The following is a 24,032-nucleotide window of genomic DNA, read 5'->3' on the forward strand; positions in this document are numbered from 1 at the left end:
TCACACTCCACAGTCCTATCAGTAATCCAGTCTCACGCATCAGGCTCCTGAAAGGGCTCACAACGCCTCTTCCAAGTTCCCCATTACAGGGCTTCCACCCATATAATTTTTCCCGTTCCAGATCACCCAACTTGTAAAAATTTGGGTCTGTTCTGGTTTCGCTTCATAGGCCACGACTGAACTGGTTCAAAGCCCTGCTTTACGTAAGGCTTATCTGCAGTAATCACTAAAACTAGATACACATGTTATTCATGGCATGCCTATACCAGATTCTGATGAGAGAAACCAGCAATCCCACAAAATTGTAAGTTAATTTAGAGGCATAATTAGCCTTTTCAATAATTTTTTTAATGTTAAATTGAGTGTGTGATGACTTAAAGGAGGTGACGTTTCTGTCTAGATTGTCATTATGCTGTAAGCGCGACACAGTCTGCACCGGCATTGTTTTTACTTGGGCTGATACAGCCCGGCAAAATTTCTTGGTAGATGTGGCCAATATTTTTATCTCTGACAAGTGGAAGGGCAGTTGTATTTTAGTGAAGAATTCTTATTTCACATCAGTGTTGTGATGATGAAAGGAAAAGGAATAAAATTCAGAGCTATACACAAAAAATTAACCATTGTGAGTTTTTTTGTTTGTTTTTTGGTCTTCTGATTTTCTTTACCTTTTCCTGGGTAAATACTCAAAATGCTTCTGAAATGGTCAGAGACCAGGTGATAGAGAAGAAAGGGTAAGCCATTGGCTAATTCACACAAAAAAGAATCAAATTTGTGTTAATGGTCCTTGGTTAGAGAAACAAGTCTTCCTAGGAAATTACAAAAACCACTTCAGTCATCATGTACTAACTTTAGGGAGTCAAGTGCTCCGGTTGAATAAATGAATACAGCTGCAACTTCTTAAGGTATGAACACTTCAACTGTTGGTCTTGGTTATGTCTTTTTAAAACATATGTTCACTAACTATAAACTTTAAGCCAGAATGTCTATTACTGTGCCATTAAACATTGAAAGGGGTGCTATATATGTCAAAGTGACTTCTGACTCTAGCTAAGCAGAGAATAATCTTGTTTTCTTCAAAATTTAAATAAGCATTTTAGGCCATGAGAGACAGGAATTTAAAGAGTAAAATGATGCTAAAAACATACATATTCAATACATAGTAGATTTTTGGTAAAAGATCTAATTTGATTCTTAAAGATAATAGGGTTGTTGAAATTCACTGATTAAAATGAAAATATTTAAGCAATCATAAAACTATAAATTTGGGGCATTTTCCAGTGTATTTAGCTAGTCAAAGACACCTGATCTAGACAGGCAGAGAAAGAGAGAGGTTTTGATTAAGAGAAATTCATTCAAGTACTTGAAGTAACAGAGTAATCGGTTAGGTTAAATTAACCTAATTTAACCTAAGCAACAGTCCTTTGGCTATATTTGCCTGTGGCCAAAGAGGCCTCGGATTGGTCACTCTGTTTTGTGATCTTTGAAGCTGTAAGGTAACTTCTGAAGCTGCTTTTTGGGGAGAGGCCAGATGGGAAGCTCTTGGGCAGCCATCTACAGTCCACCTTTACATAGGCTTTCACTAGCTTTTACACTTGGAGTTTTGGGTCCTCACTGGGTTTACTTAACTGAAGGTTCCGGGAATGAGACTATCACCGTCTACCTGACATCTCTTCTTTCAGGGTAGTGATAAGGCCAAGTATCATTTGTCTTTTTTTCCCCATTGTAGCTCTAAGTTATACAGTTGGACCTGACCCCAGTATGCTGAAACAAAGCTACTTTAAGGACCCTTCAAGCTGGTCTGTGGAAGAAGTGATACAGTTTATGAGACAAACAGATCCTCAAACATCAGCCCCTCTTGCGGACCTCTTCAGGCAACATGTAATGTATCTTTTTGTTGGGGTTTTCCTGCTGTCATGCCTTTGAATGACCTTTGCACAGGCTCTATAGTTGGTGCTAGTTAAGTGTGGATGATGGGAGGACCTTATCAGTTGCTTTTCCCATGTGTATAAAAGGGTTTTTTCACCCTGATGTGTTGTCACTAACCCCTTCGTAATGACAGATACAAGTATCCTGGCCCCCACCTGCCTGGTCAGCCCCAGTGCAATGAGCAGGAGGGAGTGACCACAAGCTGTAAGCGGGCGTCCTTGTTATGATACCCAGTGAATCCAGCCACTGATTCCATGCGGCTTGGTTCTCTTAACCTTCTACGGCTATTGATGGTTTGTGATGCTGATACCAGACCACTTTTCAAAGTAACACCATGGGCTAAAATTTTATAAGCTCCAACCTCTTAGTTTTACTTGGTAGAAAAAGTATAAAGGTGCCTGATAAAGGTAGTAATATAATGGATTTCAGTTCTTTTCAGACAGTGATATGTGACTACCACGAGTGCCATTTTATTTTTAAACCAAAAATTGTGAAATGCTTCAGCATAAGTTGGTCAATTAAAGTAATGAAGAATTTTAGGAGGATGCCTTGTAACTATCGAATAATACTTTTACAGTGTTTTCTAATGAATTAAATTAGTGTCCAAATATCTGATAAACCCTCTTCAATGTGCTAAGAAAACCAGTAATTAGTTTTAGCATCTAATTAGCTTCAGACAGCTAACTGATTAGCTTTCGAATAAAGACAACACCGTACAGCACACTGACAGTTTGCATTAATGTTGGCAAACTCGTAGTCCCTTCTAAGAAAGTTAATGAACGTCAAAAATTCATTTCTACCAGTCATAGTTGTTGACTCTTTTTCTCATAGATATGTAGTATTTTGTTTAAAACACAGTATTTAAAATCAGATAGTCTGACACATAAGACACTTTTTGAAGATATTAGGTTAAATTTCCTTTTTGTTAAAATTTGAAATTTTATAAATTATCAAAAGATATTTCCCCATACAAGTTATATTTTTAATTGTTTTCATGAAATAGATGCATATTCAGAGAATATACATGAGGAATGTACAGTTGCTCTCTAGTTTGTTTTTCATGTTCTTATATATAAAAATAACTTTTGAGAAGATATGAAGTTATTATTAATCATTATGATTTTCTTATCTCTGTAGGAAATTGATGGGAAGGCTCTGCTCCTACTGAAGAGTGACGTGATAATGAAATATATGGGGCTGAAGCTGGGACCAGCATTAAAGCTATGTCACTACATTGAAAAACTTAAAGGAGGAAAATACAATTGAAAAAAATGTTTGTGTAACTTTAGAGTAGACAATTCTCAGGTGTATTGATAACTTTTTAATTTAAAAGTGTTTTTTACCCTTAGCAATTTTTGTTTTGTTGAAGGTTCCTCTAAAAAGATGTCATATTCACAATTGCGGAAATACATTATAGTCCAGTCTTCTTTCTTAAAATCTGTTTAATGTGTTAGTGTTAACATAACCAAGCTGGCAGTTCATTCAGTGTATCTTTTTATTTTTTTAACTGTAAAGTTTACAAATATATCTCATTGAGGAAACAAACAAAAACCTTTGATTTTGGTTAACTTTTATATATAGAACCAAAACAGCTAAATTCCAAAAGGGAAAATGTCAGGGATTGAAAATTTCTGTAATTAAATCCATGAGAATTTTTCCTTAGAAGAGAATTTAAAGGAGCAACTATAGATATCATCTCTTTCTCAAATAGTTTATGTATCTGGTGCTGCGATGTTCTGTTCATGTTCTACCAGTTCCCAGAAAGGGAATAGCCATATGAATGATTTCCCTTTCTGTTGTTATTTCTCTGTATGTTATATTTGTTCATATTTAAAGGAAAAAAAAAAAGCAAGCTTATAAGCTTTCATGAAGTGTTCTTATCAGTTTTTTGATAAATTATAGAATAGATAGAATGGTCATTTTATGCAGGAAATATTTATACTATGAGCTTGGATGGAGTCTGATTAAATTTTTTAACAAAATACTTATTATTTTAAAGCTTCGTATTTTGGCTAAGCTTGGACATTTAACTAGTCATTTGTTGCGCACATCTCTATATGAAAATACCTGTGTTCAATTTTTTAAAAGATATATATTTTAATGTATTTGTTTATTCCTCATATGATACTGTACCATATTTATATTTTATTCTATACCTGTAGTTATACATACAAGTAAATCTTTTCTTTTTGAATTGAAAATGGCACTTTGCACTGCCACAGAGGTGATAATGGACTGTGTATATAGTTAGATGTTTTTTTATTTTGTAAAAAAACTATGTGCATCATTTGCTATCACTAGTACCTCTCAGCTTACTCTTCAGGGGATAAGAAACAATCAGTAGATTGGTTTCCACACAGGGAAGTTCTCTGTCCTATGCAATGTTTCTAGCTAATTTGTTTAGTTCTGAGCCATTTATTATGCTTAATTTTGGAAGATGTATTAGTTCTGACTTGTCATTTTGGGCTTTCTTTTAAAAGTTAGAACTTTCAAGGGGGAAATGGTGCTATATGTTTGTTATTAGTTTGCATAACTTTTGGTATAATATTCATAAGCTATGAGAACCAGTGCTAATAGTATTAGCCGTTGTTGTAAATGCCAATAAAATGTACACCAGAGGCAAGAATGTACATTTTTTTTAGAAAACCAAATGTACTTTATATATGAATGCAACTATTTACTAGGTATATGTGGTTTAAAGGGTGGTTTCATCTATGTTATTCCTTATGTTTTATAGGACAAGATTATAACTTAAACTTGGTCTTTTTTCAAATTGTGTGAAGATGCTGTGCCCAGTTAAACATTCCTCAGGTGTTTATATAAATAATATGTTTTGCAGTTTTCAGATGTTAAATTACAATAAAGTTAAATAACCACAATAATCGATGTCAGAGCCTCAGATTTTATTTCACTTGCTTTTACCTTATTACATTAATGTATGAATATGTTATAGTTGAAAAAGAACAACTCCTGAATAAGTCTGTGGTTTTATATGTGGTTTTAATAATTGAATTTTTAAATTTGACCTCATTCTACTAGTAAATAGGTTCCTAGGAGCAACGGGTTGATCTCTTGTAGGAAACTTAAAGGAGACCCCAGGGGACCAGTAAGAAGTTAAATCTTTGAGCTTTATCTGTGCTCAAAACTTTTGTTCCTTACAATGTTATCAATTGTGTGAGCATGGTAGAAAATGCCAGTTGTCGTTGTGCATCATCAAGTCAATTTCAACTCATAGTGACCCCATGTGACAATGTAGAACTGCCCCATAGAGTTTTCTAGGCTGTAATCTTTATAGGAGCAGATTACCAGGTCGTTTTCATTTGGAGCCCCTAGGTGGGTTTGAACCAACCTTTCGGTTAGCAGCCAAGCCCTTAACCATTGTGCCGCCTTAGAAAATGCCAGTGCTCCCCAGATATCTTGTCCCATTTGAATTCATATTGTCTGGCTGGCAACTCTGGCTGCTTTTACCATTAGGGGCCAGAAGCCATACTCCTGATAGACCTGTTATTACCGCTTTGCCTTCAGATTTCCCACGTAACCTGATGGAATACATTTAGAAGTTCAGGGTCACAGTTGAAAGCCTTAATTATCAGATCCCCTCTCCACTCCCCCCCACTGCCGCACGCCCCCCCTCCCCGCACTTACTGCTCCATGCCTTGGAGCCCAGAAACTCTTATTGCTCTTTCTCAGCAGCCTGTTCTGTAGTTTGTTGGAAATAATAGAGCCCCAACTAAGGCTCCAGCAGTGATGCTCACCCTGCTGGAACCACAGGTGTGGGTTTGCTATCGGAGCCTTGAGTGATTCGGCAACTTTTTTCTTTCCCTGTCTAGTCTGTAAAGTTTTAGTCCAGAGAGTATCACATCATGTTAGCCTTCCTGTCAACTTTCCAGGCTTTTCAGAATGAGCTTTTCTCTACTTTTGCCTCTCACTATAACCATTCACAGCGAGCAGATTTCTGTAACATGAGCTCTGAAACTCTCTAGGCACACCTAGCATTTGCTTTAGTCTTTCATTTGTGTGATTACAAATCTTTGGAATGTCTTACAGTAGATGTTTTAGAGTCGGATTTCCCAAACTTTTAAAAATAGGCCTCCCCACAAAAGAAAATATTCAGATGGTAGACAAGTACATGAAAAGATGCTCAATGTCTAGCCATTACCCATTGCTGTCAAGTTTATTCCAACTCATAGCAACCCTACAGAACCCTATCGAACTGCCCCATAGGGTTTCCAAGGAACGGCCGGTGGATTTGAACTGCTGACCTTTTGGTTAGCAGCCAAGCTCTTAACCACTGTGCCACCAGGGCTCCCATTAGCCATTAGAGAGATGCACGTCAAAACCACAATGAGATACCACCTCACCCCTGTTAGAAATGTCAATGATCAAAAATGGAAAACAGCAGGTGTTGGCAAGGTTGTTGAGAAACTGGAACCCTCATCCATTGCTGGTGGGAATGTAAAATGGTACAGCCACTGTAGAAAACAAGTTTGATGATTCCTCACAAAGTTGAACATAGAACTACCATATGACCCAGCAATCCCAACCCTAGGTATATACCCAAAAGTGAAAGTAGGAATGCAAACAGAAACCTGTACACCAACGTTCTTTGCACACTTTTCACAATAGCCAAAATGTGGAAACCACCGAGATGTCCATCAACAGATGATGGGATAAACAAGATGTGGTATATCCATACAATGAAATATTCAGCCACAAAGAGAAATCCTGACACATGCTATGACATGGATAAACCTTGAAAGCATTATTCTGGGTGAAATAAGTCAGGCACAACAGGATAAATACTACACGATCTCATTTACGTGAAATAAGCAAATACGTAGAAAGCAAAAATTATTAGTGGTTATTAGGGGTGTGACCCATTGTCGTCAAGTTGATTCCGACTTGTAGCGACCCTATAGGACAGAGTAGAACTGCCTGCCCCATAGGGTTTCCGAGGAGCAGCTGGTGAGTTCGAACTGCTGACCTTTCAGTTACCGGCTGAGCTCTTAACCACTGTGCCAACAGGACCCCCTAGGGGTGATGGGGAGGGGAAAAAGGAAGAGTTTTTGCTTAGGGGTATTGAGTTTATGATAATCATGGTGGAATAATTTGGAAAAGGATAGTGAGAATGGTCTCACAGCTTAAAGAATGTAATCAATGTCCATGAATTATACATTTAGAAATTTTTGAGATGGCATATGTTGTATATATTTTCACACACACACACACAAAAAAAGTTTAAAAAACAGGCCTCTGTAAGCATAACGATGTCATACCCTTTATAATATTATTAGAAATTAAAAGTGAAATCTTGTGACTAGTAACAAGGTAACTGGGAGGACAGGTGCTACGTTTTCAACCTATGTAAAGGAAAGGTACTCGCAACTGGCTGAGTAAATGAAGTGTGTTCAAGTTTCTGGGACTCTTTCTAGGAAGAGTGATGCTGGGTACTGCTCAGATTTGTAAGTCCTCTGAGTCTGATCCAGGGAATGAGAAAGGCCCTAAGGTAAGAGCAAGTTCAAACAAGGGCCCACGTTCGTAATGTATGGTGGACATTTCTCCTTCCTCTCCTTCCTGCTCCTTCAGAATTTCAGTAAATTAGTGATAAATATTTAGACACCTTCCACGAGGCCAAAAACAGTTAAGCCACTTAGCACTGAGAAACACCTGCTCTTCCTAATGCGGTGAAAATAGAAAACAAGGTGGAAGTCATACATGTAAAACAAAAACTCATTCCCCTGTCAGCAAATACTATTGGAAGGGCAGGTAGAAATCATTGTGAAGACTGAAGAAATAAATCCTATAATAAAATTGCAGTGGGGGAGGTCTGCCACACTTTCAGTGAAAATACAGATGTTTCTAAAACTTCCCAGTTTATGGCATAATCTGAGGTTGCTTTTCTGGAAGAAGGGATTGTCAGAAAGGAAGACCCTACTCTCATCACCACCAACCCTACACACTCTCCTCCCAAAAGCTGACACTTTCTTGAGCTCTCTGGTGAATTCCTCCAAGTACAAAGCCTGATTGTTTCCAAGTTGTTAGCACTCACTCTTAACTTGGTTGTTTTAGTTATTTCCCTTAGTTACATGCACTTTTCAGACAAAGAGGTTTCCTTATTCCATTCTTTTCTCCCATGTGTATTCGTCTTAAACATACTTGAAAAAGCCCCTTATGACCCATAATTGCCAATGTACCCTGTTCCCTACATTCAAAAGCCTCTCCCTTTCAGGAGAGTCAGCTTAAGTCACCATTACCATAAATGATGTCATTACCACGTGTGTTTCTATATGTCATAAAATAACTCTTTAAATTTTGATCATTTACATACTTTCTAAGAGCATGGCCTTTGCTTTAAGTGCCTTAATCAGCCTTTGACACATTGTTAGCAGTTGGCTTCACTTACATGATAAACTAGACAGCTGTCAGGTGCCTTTGAGTCAGTTCCAACTCATAGCGACCATATATGTACAACAGAATGAAACACTGCCAAGTCCTGCGCCATCCTCACAACCATTGCTGTGTTTGAGCCCATTGTTACAGCTCCTGTGTCAGTTCATCTCACTGAAGGTCTTCCTCTTTTTCGCTGACCCTCTACCAAGCATGATGGCCTTCTCCAGGGACTGGTCCCTCCTGAAAACATGTCCAAAATCCGTGAGATGAACTCTCTCCACCCTCGCTTCGAAGGACCATTCTGGCTGTACTTCTTCCGAGACAGATTTGTTCATTCTTCTTGGCGGTGTATGGTATATTAAATATTCTTTGCAAACACCACAGTTCAAAGGCATCAATTCTTCTTTGGTCTTCCTTATTGTCTAGTTTTGCATGCATATGAGGCGACTGAAAATACCGTGGCTTGGGTCAGGTGCACCTTAGTCCTCAAGGTGACATCTTTGCTTTTTAACACTGCTGTCTTTTGCAGCAGATTTGCCCAAGGCAATCCGTCTTTTGATTCCTTGACCGCTGCTTCCATGGGCATTGATTGTGGGTCCAAGTAGAATGAAATCCTTGACAACTTCAATATTTTCTCCATTTATCGTTACGTCCCTTACTGGTCCAGTTGTGAGGGTTTTTTTTTTTTATGTTGAGGTGTAATCCATACTGAAGGTCTTCGATCTTTATCAGGAAGTGCTTCAAGTCCTCTCTGCTTTCAGCAAGCAAGGTTGTGTCATCTGCATAACACAGGTTGTTAATGAGTCTTCCTCCAATCCTGATGCCCCGTTCTTCTTCATATAGTCCAGCTTCTCAGATTATTTGCTCAGCATACAGATTGAATAGATATGGAGAAAGAATACAACCCTGACGCACACCTTTCCTGACTTTAAACCATTCAGTATCCCCTTGTTTTGTCCAAACAGCTGCCTCTTGATCTATGTACAGATTCCTCATGAGCACAATTAAGTGTTCTGGAGTTCCAGTCTTCACAACGTTATCCATAATTTGTTATGATCCCCACAGTCGGATGCCTTTGCATAGTCAATAAAACACAGGTAAACATCTTTCTGGTATTCTCTGTTTTCAGCCAGGATCCATCTGACATCAGCAATGATAACCCTCGTTCCCCCTCCTCTTCTGAATCTGGCTCGAATTTCTGGCAGTTCCCTGTCGATATACTGCTGCAACCATTTTTGAATAATTTTCAGCAAGATTTTGCTTGTGTGTGATATTAATGATATTGTTTGTTATTTTTGCATTCTGTTGGATCACCTTTATTTGGAATGGGCAAAAATATGAGTCTCTTCCATTTGGTTGGCCAGGTAGCTGTCTTCCAAATTTTTTCGCATAGAAGAATAAGCACTTCCAGCATTGCATCTGTTTGTTGAAACATTTCAATTGGTACCCCGTCAATTCCTAAAGCCTTGTTTTTCACCAATGCCTTCGGTGCAGCTTGGACTTCTTCCTTCAGTACTATCGGTTCTTGATCATATACTACATTCTGAAATGGCTGAATGTTGACCAATTCTTTTTGGTACAGTGACTTTGTGTATTCCTTCCATCTTTTGATGCTTTCTGCGTTGTTCAATATTTTGCCCATTGGATCCCTCAATATTGCAATTCGAGGCTTGAATTTTTTCTTCAGTCTTTTCAGTTTGAGAAATGCCAAGCGTGTTCTTCCCTTTTGGTTTTCTCATTCCAGGTCTTTGCACATTTCATTATAATACTTTACTTTGTCTTCTCGAGCTGCCCTTTGGAATCTTCTGTTCAGATATTTTACATCATCATTTCTTCCATTTGCTTTAGCTACATTCAAGAGCCAGTTTCAGAGTCTCTTCTGACCCCAACAAGGCTAGCCTTAATTCAAAAAACACAATATAATAAATGTTAGAGAGGTTGTGGAGAGACTGGAACACTTACACACTGGTGGGAATGTAAAACAGTACAACCACTTTGGAAATTGATTTGGTGCTTCCTTAAAAAGCTAGAAATAGAACTACCATATGATCCAGCAGTCCCACTCCTTGGAATATATCCTAGAGAAATAAGAGCCCTCACATGAATAGATATATGCACACCTCTGTTCATTGCAGCACTGTTCACAATAGGAAAAACATGGAAACAACCTAGGTGCCCATCAACGGATGAAAGGATAAACAAATTATGGTATATTCGCACAACGGAATACTATACAACGATAAAGAACAATGATAAATCCGTGAAACATAACATGGATGAATCTGGAAGGCATTATGCTGAGTGAAATTAGTCACAAAAGGACAAATGTTGTATGAGACCACTATCGTAAGAACTCAAGAAAAGGTGTAAACACAGAAGAAAACATCTTTGATGGTTACAAGTGTGGGGAGGGAAGGAGAGAGGTATTCAGTAACTAGATAGTAGGCAAGAATTATCTTCGGTGAAGGGAAGGACAACACATAATACAGGGGAAGTCAGCACAACTAGACTAAACCAAAAGCTAAGAAGTTTCCTGAATACAACCAAACACTTGGACAGACAGAATAGCAGGCGCGGGGTCTGGGGTCCATGCTTTCAGGAGACATCTAGGTCAGTTGGCATAACAAAGTTTATTAAGAAAATGTTCTGCAGAACTCAAATTCTAGTAAAAAGCCCAGACTTGATGGTCTGACTGAGACTGGAAGGACCTCAGAAAACATGGCCCCTGGACTCTGTGTTAGCCCAGAACTAAAACCACACCCGAAGCCAGCTCTTTAGACAAAGTTTAGACTGAACTATAAAACATAAAATGATACTGGTGAAGAATGTGCTTCTTGGCTCAAGTAGATACATGAGACTAAATGGGCGGCTTCTGTATGGAGGCACGATGAGAAGGCAGAGGGGGACAGGAGCTGGTTGAATAAAAAAAAAAGAGTAGGAGTGTGCTGTCACATTGTAGGGAGAGGAACTAGGGTCACATAACAATGTGTGTATAAGTTTTTGTATAAGAAACTGTCTTGAATTGCAAACTTTCACTGAAAGCACAATAAAATGTTCCGCATCCCACCTTGGTGAATGGTGTCTGGGGTCTTAATAGCTAGCAAATGGTCATCTGTAAACTTTGACTTACAGCACAGTAATAAAAAAAAGAATGTGTCAAAGAACTAGGAAATGGGCATAGGAGAAAATGCCCCCATAAAGGCACTAAAGGATTACCAGGCAACTTGGCATGTAAGAGTAAACAAAATCACAAAAATCCCTGACCCTAGGAAACTAGCTGGGAAGACAGTATTAAAAAGATACAAATAAGTAGGTAATTTATAAAAAAAATAATAATAAATTTTTTTTTTATATGTGTACAAAATGCAGCAAAGGTGAAGTAGCCATGAAAGATTTACGTGTTGGGGAGGTTCATGAACAGCTTGCCTGAGGAAGTATCATTTCAACTAAGACCTGAAGGATGATGTCTTAGGCTGGGTTCTCTAGAGAAGCAAAACTATTAAAGCAAATATATAGACAGAGATTTATATCAAGGAAATGGCTTAGCATTTTAGAGGCTGTAACATTTTTAGAGGTTGTAACGTCCCACATCCTTGAGGCAGAAAAGAGGCTTCTCCTGACTCACATTGCCATACGGGCTGGCGAACCCAAGGCAGGCCAGAGAGCCGGGCTGTTGCTTACAGGCTATGAAGGTTGACAAATCTCAAGATCGGCAGGCAAGACTGCAGGTAAGCTGCTAGCTCAAGTTCCAAGAACTGGAGGTCAGATGAACAGGAGCCAGCTGCTGGATCCAGAAGAAGCAAAAGCCCTGGCAAGGAGAGCAGGAAGGACTAGGCAGTGGAGGGTAGACAGAGGAAGGCTGAGGGGTGGTGAGCCACCACAGACCCCGCCCCTACCTGTGCCACTCACTGCAGATCCCATGGTGTGGGTAAAAACGTATCAAACCTAACAGGGAAGTGATCAGAACATTATACAACTGTCAAAACACTGAGAATCATGGCTCAGCCAAGTTGACACAATCTTAACCATTACAGATGACTAGGGGTGGGGTGAAGGAAGGTGTACGTTGAAGGCCAACTACACTGGGCAGGGGTGCTGTTGTTGTTAGGTGCCGTTGAGTTGGTTCCGACTCACAGCGACCCTATGCACAACAGAACTAAACACTACCTGGTTCTGCGCCATCCTTACAATCGTTACGCTTGAGCTCATTGTTGCAGCCACTGTGTCGATCCACCTTGTTGAGGGTCTTCCTCTTTTCCGCCAGCCCTGTACTCTGCCAAGCATGATGTCCTTCTCCAGGGACTGATCCCTCCTGACAACATGTCCAAAGTATGTAAGATAAAGTCTCACCATCCTTGCTTCTAAGGAGCATTCTGGCCACACTTCTTCCAAGACAGATTTGTTTGGCAGTCCATGGTATATTCAATATTCTTCGCCGACACCACAATTCAAAGGCGTCAACTCTTCTTCGGTCTTCCTTATTCATTGTCTAGCTTTCACATGCATATGATGCGATTGAAAATACCGTGGCTTGGGTCAAGCGCACCTTAGTCTTCAGGGTGACATCTTTGCTCTTCAACACTTTGAAGAGGTCTTTTGCAGCAGATTTACCCAATGCAATATGTCTCTTGATTTCTTGACTGCTGCTTCCATGGCTTTTGATTGTGGATCCAAGTAAAATGAAATCCTTGACAACTTCAATCTTCTCTCTGTTTATCATGATGTTGCTCATTGGTCCAGTTGTGAGGAGTTTTGTCTTCTTTATGTTGAGGTGCAATCCATACTGAAGGCTGTGATCTTTGATCTTCATTAGTAAGTGCTTCAATTCCTCTTCACTTTCAGCAAGCAAGGTTGTGTCATCTGCATAATGCAGGTTGTTACTGAGTCTTCCTCCAATCCTGACGCCCTGCTCTTCTTCATATAGTCCAGCTTCTCGTATAATTTGTTCAGCATACAGATTAAATAGGTATGGTGAAAGAATACAACCCTGGCGCACACCTTTCCTGACTTTAAATCAATCATTATCCCCTTGTTCTGTCCGAACAACTGCCTCTTGATCTATGTAAAAGTTCCTCAAGAGCACAATTAAGTGTTCTGGAATTCCCATTCTCCGCAGTGTTATCCATAGTTTGTTATGATCCACACAGTCGAATGCCTTTGCATAGTCACTAAAACACAGGTAAACATCCTTCTGGTGTTCTCTGCTTTCAGCCAGGATGCATCTGACAACAGCAATGATATCCCTGGTTCCATGTCCTCTTCTGAAACCGGCCTGAATTTCTGGCAGTTCCCTGTCAATATACTGCTGCAGCCGTTTTTGAATGACCTTCAGCAAAATTTTGCTTGCGTGTGATATTAATGATATTGTTCTATAATTTCCACATTCAGTTGGCTCACCTTTCTTGGGAATAGGCATAAGTATGGATCTCTTCCAGTCAGTGGGCCAGGAAGCTGTCTTCCATATTTCTTGGCGTAGACAAGTGAGCACCTCCAGCGTTGCATCTGTTTGTTGAAACATCTCAATTGATAGTCCATCAGTTCCTGGAGCCTTGTTTTTTGCCAATGCCTTCAGAGCAGCTTGGACTTCTTCCTTCAGTACCATTGGTTCCTGATCATATGCCACCTCTTGAAATGGTTGAATATCGACTAATTCTTTTTGTTATAATGACTCTGTGTATTCCTTCCATCTTCCTTTGATGCTTCCTGTGTCGTTTAATATTTTCCCCATGGAATCCTTCATTATTGCAACTCGAGGCTTGAATTTTTTCTTCAGTTCTTTCAGCTTGAGAAATGCCGAGCATGTTCTTCCCTTTTGGTTTTCCATCTCTAGCTCTTTGCACATGTCATTATAATACTTTGTCTTCTCGAGCCGCCCTTTGAAATCTTCTATTCAGTTCTTTTACTTCACCAATTCTTCCTTTTGTTTTAGCTGCTCGACGCTCAAGAGCAAGTTTCAGAGTCTCTTTTGACATCCATCTTGGTCTTTTCATTCTTTCCTGTCTGTTCAGTGACCTCTTGCTTTCTTCATGGATGACGTCCTTGATGTCGTTCCACAACTTGTCTGGTCTGCCATCATTAGTGTTCAATGCGTCAAATCTATTCTGGAGATGGTCTCTAAATTCAGGTGGGATATACTCAAGGTCATGTTTTGGCTCTTGTGGACTTGCTCTGATTTTCTTCAGTTTCAGCTTGAACTTGCATATGAGCAATTGATGGTCTGTTCCACAGTCGACCCCTGGCCTTGTTCTGACTGATGATTGAGCTTTTCCATCGTCTCTTTCCACAGATGTAGTCAATTTGATTTCTGTGTGTTCCATCTGGCGAGGTCCATGTGTATAGTCACGTTTATGTTGGTGAAAGAAGGTATTTGCAATGAAGAAGTAGTTGGTCTTGTAAAATTCTATCATTCGATCTCCGGCATTGTTTCTATCACCAAGGCCATATTTTACAACTACTGATCCTTCTTCTTTGTTTCCAACTTTTGCCTTCCAATCGCCAGTAATTATCAATGCATCTTGATTGCATGTTCGACCAATTTCAGACTGCAGCAGCTGATAAAAATCTTCTATTTCTTCATCTTTGGCCCTAGTGGTTGGTGCGTAAATTTGAATAATAGTCATATTAACTGGTCTTCCTTGTAGGTGTATGGATATTATCCTATCACTGACAGCATTGTAGTTCAGGATAGATCTTGAAATGTTCTTTTTGATGATGAATGCAACACCATTCCTCTTCGAGTTGTCATTCCCAGCATAGTAGACCACATGATTGTCCGAGTCAAAATGGCCAATACCAGTCCATTTCAGCTCACTAATGCCTAGGATATCGATGTTTATGTGTCCATTTCATTTTTGACGATTTCCAATTTTCCTAGATTCATACTTTGTATATTCTAGGTTCTGATTATTAATGGATGTTTGCAGCTGTTTCTTCTCATTTTGAGTTGTGCCACATCAGCAAATGAAGGTCCTGAAAGCTTTACTCCATCCACGTCATTAAGGTTGACTCTACTTTGAGGAGGCAGCTCTTCCCCAGTCATCTTTTGAGTGCCTTCCAACCTGGGGGGCTCATCTTCCAGCACTATATCAGACATTGTTCCACTGCTATTCATAAGGTTTTCACTGGCTAATGCTTTTCAGAATTAGACTGCCGGGTCCTTCTATAAATACACATCTATGAGTTGGAGTCAAAGCAATGGCAAGGGGTTAACAGGTTATATCTCTTTTGGTAGATTTATGGGTTTCTTTTCAAGATTTTGTAAATAATGAATGGATAAACAAACTATGGTACATACACACAATGGAGTATCACGCAAAGATAAAAAAATAATGAATCTTCAAAGCATCTCACAACATGGATGAATCTGGAGGGCATTATGCTGAGTGAAATAAGTCAGTCACAAAAGGACAAATACTGTATGAGACCACTACTGTAAAAACTCATGAAAAGGTTTACATACAAGAAGAAACAATCTTTGATGGTTATGAGGGAGGGGAGGGTTAGGGATGGAAAAACACTTATTAGACAATAGGTAAGTGGTAACTTTGGTTAAGGGTAAGACAGTACACAATACTGGGGAAGCCAGAACAACCTGTACAAGTGAAGGTCATGGAAGGTCCATAGACACATCCAAACTCCCTGAGGTACCGAATTGCTGGGCTGAGGGCTGTGGGGACCATGGTCTCAGGGAACATCTAGCTCAACTGGTATATCATAGTCTATAAAGAAAATGTTCTACATCCTACTTTGGTGAGTAGCATCGGTGGGGGGGGTCTTAAAATCCTGTAAGTAGCCATCTAGGATACTCCACTAATCTCACCCTTTTGGGAGCAAGGAAGAATGAAGAAAACTAAAGACACAAGGGAAAGATTAGTCCAAAGGACTAATGGACCACATCTACCACGGCCTCCACCAGACTCAGTCCAGTACAAGTAGGTGGTGCCCAGCTACCACCACTGACTGCTCTGACAGGGATCACAATAGAGGATCCCAGACTGAGCTGGATAAAAATGTAGAACAAAATTCTAATTCAAAAAGAAAGACCAGACTTGCTGGTCTGACAGAGACTGGAGAAAGCCTGAGAGCATGGCCCCTGGACACCCTTTTAGTTCAGTAATGAAGCCGCTCCCGAGGTTCACCCTTCAGCCAAAGATTAGACAGGACATAAAACAAAATGAGATTAAAGGGACACGCCAGCCCCAGGAGGCAGGAGGGGACAGGAAAGCCGGTAATAGGGAACCCAAGGTTGAGAAGAGAGAGTGTTGACGTGCTGTGAGGCTGTTAACCAATGTCATAAAACAACATGTGTACTGTTTAATGAGAAACTAATTTGTTCTGTAAACCATCGAAGGTACAATAAAAGAAAAAAAAAAGGATTTTGTAAATACTTCTGGTGGGCATTTTATTCAAAATCTTTTTTTCCCCAACATAGTAAACCAGTTTTTCCTACACTGTTTACTGAATAATCCCTCTTTTCCTCAATGGTAAAAAAAATCACCTTTATCATATATTAAATCCTTAAAGAAAAAAAAAATGTAAAAAATGTTCAACTAATGAACAAGTGCAAATTAAAACAAAGTGTATGTTATTCTTTGCTTTTTATCAAATTAGCAAAGATCAAAAATAATATTAGGTAATCAAGCTGTTGGGAACAAAATTTGGTACAACATATCCAGAGAACAGTTTGGAAATAATATAAAAAGCCTGAGAAGGTCCACAATAAGGGGACGGTCAAAATTATATTCAGGGAATTTATTTCTTCGTGGAAAGATATTCATGGTATGTTGATCGAAGTAGGAAACGCTGGTGGCCTAGCGGTTATGTGCTAAGGCTGCTAACCTAAAAGGTCGGGAGTTTGAATCCACCAGGTGTTCCTTGGAAACTCTATGGTTCTACTGTGTTCTATAGGGTCGCCGTAAGTCGTAATCCACATGACCGCAACGGGTTTGGTTTTTTGGGTTTTGATCAAAGTAGGTCTCAGTAGCGGATGTACAGTATAGCATTATTTCTCTAGGAGATTATGTAGTGTGTTTATATGCTTTATTTTTTCGAAAATAATGCATCCATGTAAATAACGGCCCACACATATAACGTGCGGCATAGCGTGCTAACGAAAATAGCGGGGCGGGGGTGGGGGGTGTTGCATGCTTGGCAAAAAAGCGGGTAACACACGTGTCAATTGCGTAAAAATGCAGTAGATGTGTTTACATGTCTAGAAGATTTTTGGAGGATATATACAAACCTGTTTATAGTGGTCATTTCTGAGTGGGTGGGATTCTGGGTATGTCTCACCTCATTTGTTCATCTTCCTGATTTTTCTGCAGTGTACTGCTTTTATTATAATTGTTCATTTAAGAAAACAAGGAATTAGGAAAAGCACCCCATATAATTCCTGCTTGTGTCTGGATCCCCAGAATCCCAATCCTCAGGGAAGGGGCTGATCTGTCATCTGTATGCTGCACAAGAACCCAGGGAATTCCTTCCATTAGATAAATTTGGCTAACATCGATTTAACACCCCAGTCCCCGCTTGCCCCCAATATCTTCCCCACAAGCCTGCCAAAGTGTCTGAAATGCCACTATTGGAGTAACTCTTTGAGGTTTAGCTGACCTTACCCACAAGAATCAGAAGACATGAACACTCAAACTGGACAAGGAGCAAGTATCCCAGGAGACTCTCCCTGTGAGGAGAAAACAGGACCCTTTGGAAAAAACAAACAAACAAACAAAAAATCCACAGGCCAAACACTCTCCAAATCACTGTAAAAGGTAAATGGAAATAAAATATTGCTATTTTGTAGGAGGCAGAAAACAGGAAAAGCATAGGAAAAAAGAAAGCATATGTCAGAAGACTAAACAATTTGGAATACACATACATTATGGATAAATAGATTAAACTCCCATTTTAAAAGGATTCAAGGGTTGATTTAAAAAATAATTATATGCTTTTATCTACATTGGCATTTGCTTTAACCACCAAAAAATAAAGGGCTGGACACAAATTGATCAGCAAGTGAACAAAAAGCAGGCTGTGGTGACAATACTGATGCAGGCAAAAAACAGTCAGAAGGAGTCATTGCATTGGTGAGAGTTTCTAGTACAGTGAAGACAAGCCGTGAATTTGTGTGTGAGCAATTACATAGCCTCAAAAAATACAAAGCAAAACTAGATAGACCACATGGATAATTTAATAGAAACTCAATAGAAATAAACAGTTTAATGTACCATTCAGCCTTTGACACAAGTAAAATGATATATTAATGTAATTTAAAAGGTTTTATTAATAGATTTCAAGTTTTAAAAAAAGAATAACTATTTTTAAGCATTCATGGAACTTTCCCAAAATTTGAGAATATAGTAAACTATAAGCAGCACTCTGAATTACACAAAAAAAGTGTGTACAGGCTACAGTCTGGGGTATCTATGCCATAAAATTAGGAGTTGATAAAACTCTTCTGGGCACAATAAAGCAAACTCCTATATAATTTTTGGATGAAATAAACTAGTGATTTTAAAGTACTGCTGGGATTGAGAACCACTGCTTTAAGAAAACCAAACCCACTGCCGTCGATTCTAACTCATGTCAACTTCTTGTGTTACAGAGTAGAGCTGCTCCATAGGGTTTTCTTGGCTGTAATCTTAATGGAAGTTGATTGCTTTCGTAGTTTTTAATAATATCATTTATAAGTTAAAAACTCCCAAATCTCTGTCTCTTGCCACCGTTTCTTCCTGAACTTTCTCCTTGAGTTTTAGGCCTGTATATCTGTCTACCGATCTCCCCATCTACAAGTCCCACAGGCATCTCATCCTCACCATACCTAAAACTGAATTCGGCATCTTTCCCCATATTCTCTTCGCCAACCTACCTGTCTCCAGCCCCTGCCTTGTCAATAGCCCCTTGAGAAAGAGAGAAGCCAGCAGTCCTGCCATCTGGGAGCTGCCTGGCACTATCAGCTGGGCCTTGGTGCTCACAACTGAGCTTGGGCATTCTCCTCTGAATATAAACACATTTCCCAGAACACCAACACCAGACAGGGCCACTCTGGCCGTAACGGACCCAGACAAAATCAAGACTAAACCATAAGCGTGTCTGAAAACACAAAACAGGAACCTTGCCCAAACGTCTTTACCAACCACAGCTTTAGTCTCACTACACTCCTGGCGCCTCGGAAGATTCATTACAAGCCCAGAATTACCCCTACTTCCTGACGGCACCCAAGGCAGAGCAAAGCCTGCGTCCTTGAACACACCCCAAATCGCCTAACCAAAGCCCAAATCCTAGAGGCCCTTTCTGACACCTCTTCCTGAGACTCCCCATGCACCCCACCGCTTGCGTTCTCCCTGCCTAGGAGAAAAAGAAACTCAGCTTGCTGAACTGCACGTGGGTCCCTGGTGGTCTTTGGCCAGGGGGCAGTGGCACCTTCACCCCTCCTCCCCGGTTCCTCTTTGTCCACGTCCTGCAGCCCTGAGGTCACCAGGTCCTATGCCTCCTACCTCCCATGGCTCTCTTTGGTCTATGTGTCCCGCCAGTCTGTTGTCCCCCAGTGTGCTGCCTGATTGACAGTTCAGAATTGCTATGTTTCTTCCCTGTGAGCACCTCCAGGGCTGAGATGGTTTCATTAATTTTTGTATTCCCAGAGTTTAGCATAGTATCGCCTCCATAGTAGATATCAGATGTTAGATGAATAAGTAAAAGGACACAAAAGCAAAATTATTTAAAAAAAAAAATCGTCATTTCCAGTACATCTCTCAGATAAAAATAAAATAATTATCATTGATATTTGCGCTTCATTTAATCCAACGGGACAAATGCTGGCTCTAGCAAATGTTTCCTTCTTTTTAAAATATTTATTGGTTGTCATATTTTAAGGGGATAGAGAAACAAATCACCAATTTCATATGTAAGGGAAAGAAGCCCCGGATAAGTAAAGCATTACTGAAAAAGAAGAAGAAAGTGGGAGGCCTCACTCTACCTGATTTCAGAGCCTATTATACAGCCACAGTAGTCAAAACAGCCTGGTACTGGTACAACAACAGGCACATAGACCAATGGAACAGAATTGAGAACCCAGATATAAATCCATCCACGTATGAGCAGCTGATACTTGACAAAGGACCAGTGTCAGTTAATTGGGGAAAAGATAGTCTGTTTAACAAGTGGTGCTGGCATAACTGGATATCCATTTGCAAAAGAATGAAACAGGACCCATATCTCACACCATGCACAAAAACTAACTCCAAGTGGATCAAAGACCTAAACATAAAGACTAAAACGATAAAGATCATGGAAGAAAAAATAGGGACAACCCTAGGAGCCCTAATACAAGGCATAAACAGAATACAAAACATTACCAAAAATGATGAAGAGAAACCCGATAACTGGGAGCTCCTAAAAATCAAACACCTATGCTCATCTAAAGACTTCACCAAAAGAGTAAAAAGACCACCTACAGACTGGGAAAGAATTTTCAGCTATGACATCTCAGACCAGCGCCTGATCTCTAAAATCTACATGATTCTGTCAAAACTCAACCACAAAAAGACAAACAACCCAATCAAGAAGTGGGCAAAGGATATGAACACACATTTCACTAAAGAAGATATTCAGGCAGCCAACAGATACATGAGAAAATGCTCTCGATCATTAGCCATTAGAGAAATGCAAATTAAAACTACGATGAGATTCCATCTCACACCAACAAGGCTGGCATTAATCCAAAAAACACAAAATAATAAATGTTGGAGAGGCTGCGGAGAGATTGGAACTCTTATACACTGCTGGTGGGAATGTAAAATGGTACAACCACTTTGGAAATCTATCTGGCGTTATCTTAAACAGTTAGAAATAGAACTACCATACAACCCAGAAATCCCACTCCTCGGAATATACCCTAGAGAAACAAGAGCCTTCACACAAACAGATATATGCACACCCATGTTTATTGCAGCTCTGTTTACAATAGCAAAAAGTTGGAAGCAACCAAGGTGTCCATCAACGGATGAATGGGTAAATAAATTGTGGTATATTCACACAATGGAATACTACGCATCGATAAAGAACAGTGACGAATCTGTGAAACATTTCATAACATGGAGGAACCTGGAAGGCATTATGCTGAGCGAAATTAGTCAGAGGCAAAAGGACAAATATTGTATAAGACCACTATTATAAGATCTTGAGAAATAGTAAAAACTGAGAAGAACACATACTTTTGTGGTTACGAGGGGGGTAGGGAGGGAGGGTGGGAGAGGGTTTCTTACTGATTAATCAGTAGATAAGAACTGCTTTGGGTGAAGGGAAAGACAACACTCAATACATGGAAGGTCAGCTCAATTGGACTGGACCAAAAGCAAAGAAGTTTCTGGGAGAAAATGAATGCTTCAAAGGCCAGCGGAGCAGGGGCGGGGGTCTGGGGAACATGGTTTGAGGGGACTTCTAAGTCAATCGGCAAAATAATTCTATTATGAAATCATTCTGCATCCCACTTTGAAATGTGGCGTCTGGGGTCTTAAATGCTAACAAGCGGCCATCTAAGATGCATCAATTGGTCTCAACCCACCTGGAGCAAAGGAGAATGAAGAACACCAAGGTCACACGACAACTAAGAGCCCAAGAGACAGAAAGGGCCACATGAACCAGAGACCTACATCATCCTGAGACCAGAAGAACTAGTTGGTGCCCGGCCACAACCGATGACTGCCCTGACAGGGAGCACAGCAGAGGACCCCTGAGGGAGCAGGAGATCAGTGGGATACAGACCCCAAATTCTCATAAAAAGACCAGACTTAATGGTCTGACTGAGACTAGAGGAATCCCGGCGGCCATGCTCCCCAGACCTTCTGTTGGCACAGGACAGGAACCATCCCCGAAGACAACTCATCAGACAGGAAGGGGACTGGTCAGCAGGGGGGGGGGAGATGCTGATGAAGAGTGAGCTAATTAAATCAGGTGGACACTTGAGAGTGTGTTGGCAACTCTTGTCTGGAGGGGGGATGGGAGGATAGAGAGAGAGGGAAGACGGCAAAATTGTCACGAAAGGAGAGACTGAAAGGGCTGACTCAATAGGGGGAGAGCAAGTGGGAGTAGGGAGTAAGATGTATGTAAACTTATATGTGACAGACTGATTGGATTTGTAAACGTTCACTTGAAGCTTAATAAAAGTTAATTAAAAAAATATTTATTGGTACCTTTCAAGCATATGAAAAAACAGAATAGTAAAAGAAACCCCTACCTTCATCCAACTTCAACAATTATCAGTTCATGATCAACCCTGCTTTACCGTCATCCCAACCCACATTCCCTGTTTCCTCATTATTTTGAAGCAAATATGACTAATCATTTAATCTATAAATATATCAGTATGTATATCTAAAAGATAAAGAACCTTTTTTTTAAAAAGTCACTATACCATTATCACACTTTAAAAATTAATAATTCATTTCTACCACTATGTTCCACTAAAAGGAAACAGGGCTCCTTGGAGAAATAGCTGATTTTAGGATCGAGGCTGAGAATATACAAGATGAGCCTGAAGCATCTTGTAGTGCCAGAAAGTAAGAAGTGCCTCAAAAAGAACAAACAGGTCACAACAAAAAAACCACAGCTATGGAGTTAATGTCGAAGAGACACAGGAGCCAACTGAAAGAGCTCCCAATGGCCAAAGCGGTACAATTTGAGGAGCAAAATTAAGTAGTATATTAATGGTCTGACTGAGACTAGAAGGACCCCGGTGGTCATGGCCACCAGACCTTCTGTTAGCCCAGGACAGGAAGCATTCCCAAAGCCAACTCTCCAGACAGGAATTGGACTGGACAATGGGATAGAAAAAGATGCTGGTGAGGAGTGAGCTTCTTGGATCAAGTAGACACTTGAGACTATGCTGGCATCTCCTGTCTGGAGCGGAGATGACAGGGCAGAGGGGGTTAGAAGCTGGCAGAATGGATACGAAAAGAGAGAGTGGAGGGAAGGAGCAGTCTGTCTCATTAGGCAGAGAGCAATTAGGAGTATACAGCAAGGTGTATATAAATTTTTGTATGACAGACTGACTTGATTTGTAAACTTTCACTTAAAGCACAATAAAAATTAAAAAAAATAAGTAGTATTGTATTATAATCCAAAATATAAAATAAATATCCTTGAGTCCCTACTGATAAAAAAATGATTGAATAAATAAATAAATTGGAGAGAAGAGATACATCTCCCATGCAGAAAAATTCCAAATGATTTATGTAGCTCCTGGCCCTCAAGGAGGTGGAGCATAACTCCCCACTCCTTAAGTGTGGGCTGTACATAGTGACTTCCATCCAAAGGGGGCAGTATGGAAGGGGGATAAAGAGCCCACTTTAAAAAAAAAAACTTTTTTTTTTTTTTTTTACAGTGGAGAAACCTAAAACCCACTACCTCAGCTGGGTGATGAAGCTTAACATCAACAGTCAAAAGTCATGTCGACGGTGTGATACAGTATGATGAGAAAGGTCCTTCACCTCTGTGAGCTTCCTTCCAAAAACCCATAACCCCAGTCTGATCATGAAAGAAACACCAGCTAAATCCAAATTGAGGGATATTCTACAAAATATCTGACCACTACCCTTGAAAATTGTCGAGGTCATCAAAAACTGGGAAAGTTTAAGAAACTGTCACAGCCAAGAGGAGCCTAATGTGACATGATGATTAAATTTAATGGGGTATCCTGTATGGGATCCCGGAACAGAAAAAAG

General features: G+C 39.9%; 1 protein-coding gene across 9 annotated transcripts in view; it reads left to right on the plus strand.

Moving 5' to 3' along the window:
- SCML2 (Scm polycomb group protein like 2) overlaps positions 1 to 3,327 on the plus strand; it is a 106,247-nt gene extending 102,920 nt beyond the window's left edge. For all 9 annotated transcript variants that reach the window (XM_049871932.1, XM_049871936.1, XM_049871933.1 and 6 more), the window contains 2 exons: positions 1,727 to 1,878; positions 3,064 to 3,327. In XM_049871932.1, the coding sequence (XP_049727889.1) occupies positions 1,727 to 1,878; positions 3,064 to 3,192 (281 nt within the window). In that variant the 3' untranslated portion in view covers positions 3,193 to 3,327. The remainder of the gene's footprint in view (positions 1 to 1,726; positions 1,879 to 3,063) is intronic.
- Positions 3,328 to 24,032: the final 20,705 nt, after the last annotated feature.

The sequence above is a fragment of the Elephas maximus genome, chromosome X (assembly GCF_024166365.1).
Source record: "Elephas maximus indicus isolate mEleMax1 chromosome X, mEleMax1 primary haplotype, whole genome shotgun sequence".
Classification (NCBI taxonomy): Eukaryota; Metazoa; Chordata; class Mammalia; order Proboscidea; family Elephantidae; genus Elephas; species Elephas maximus.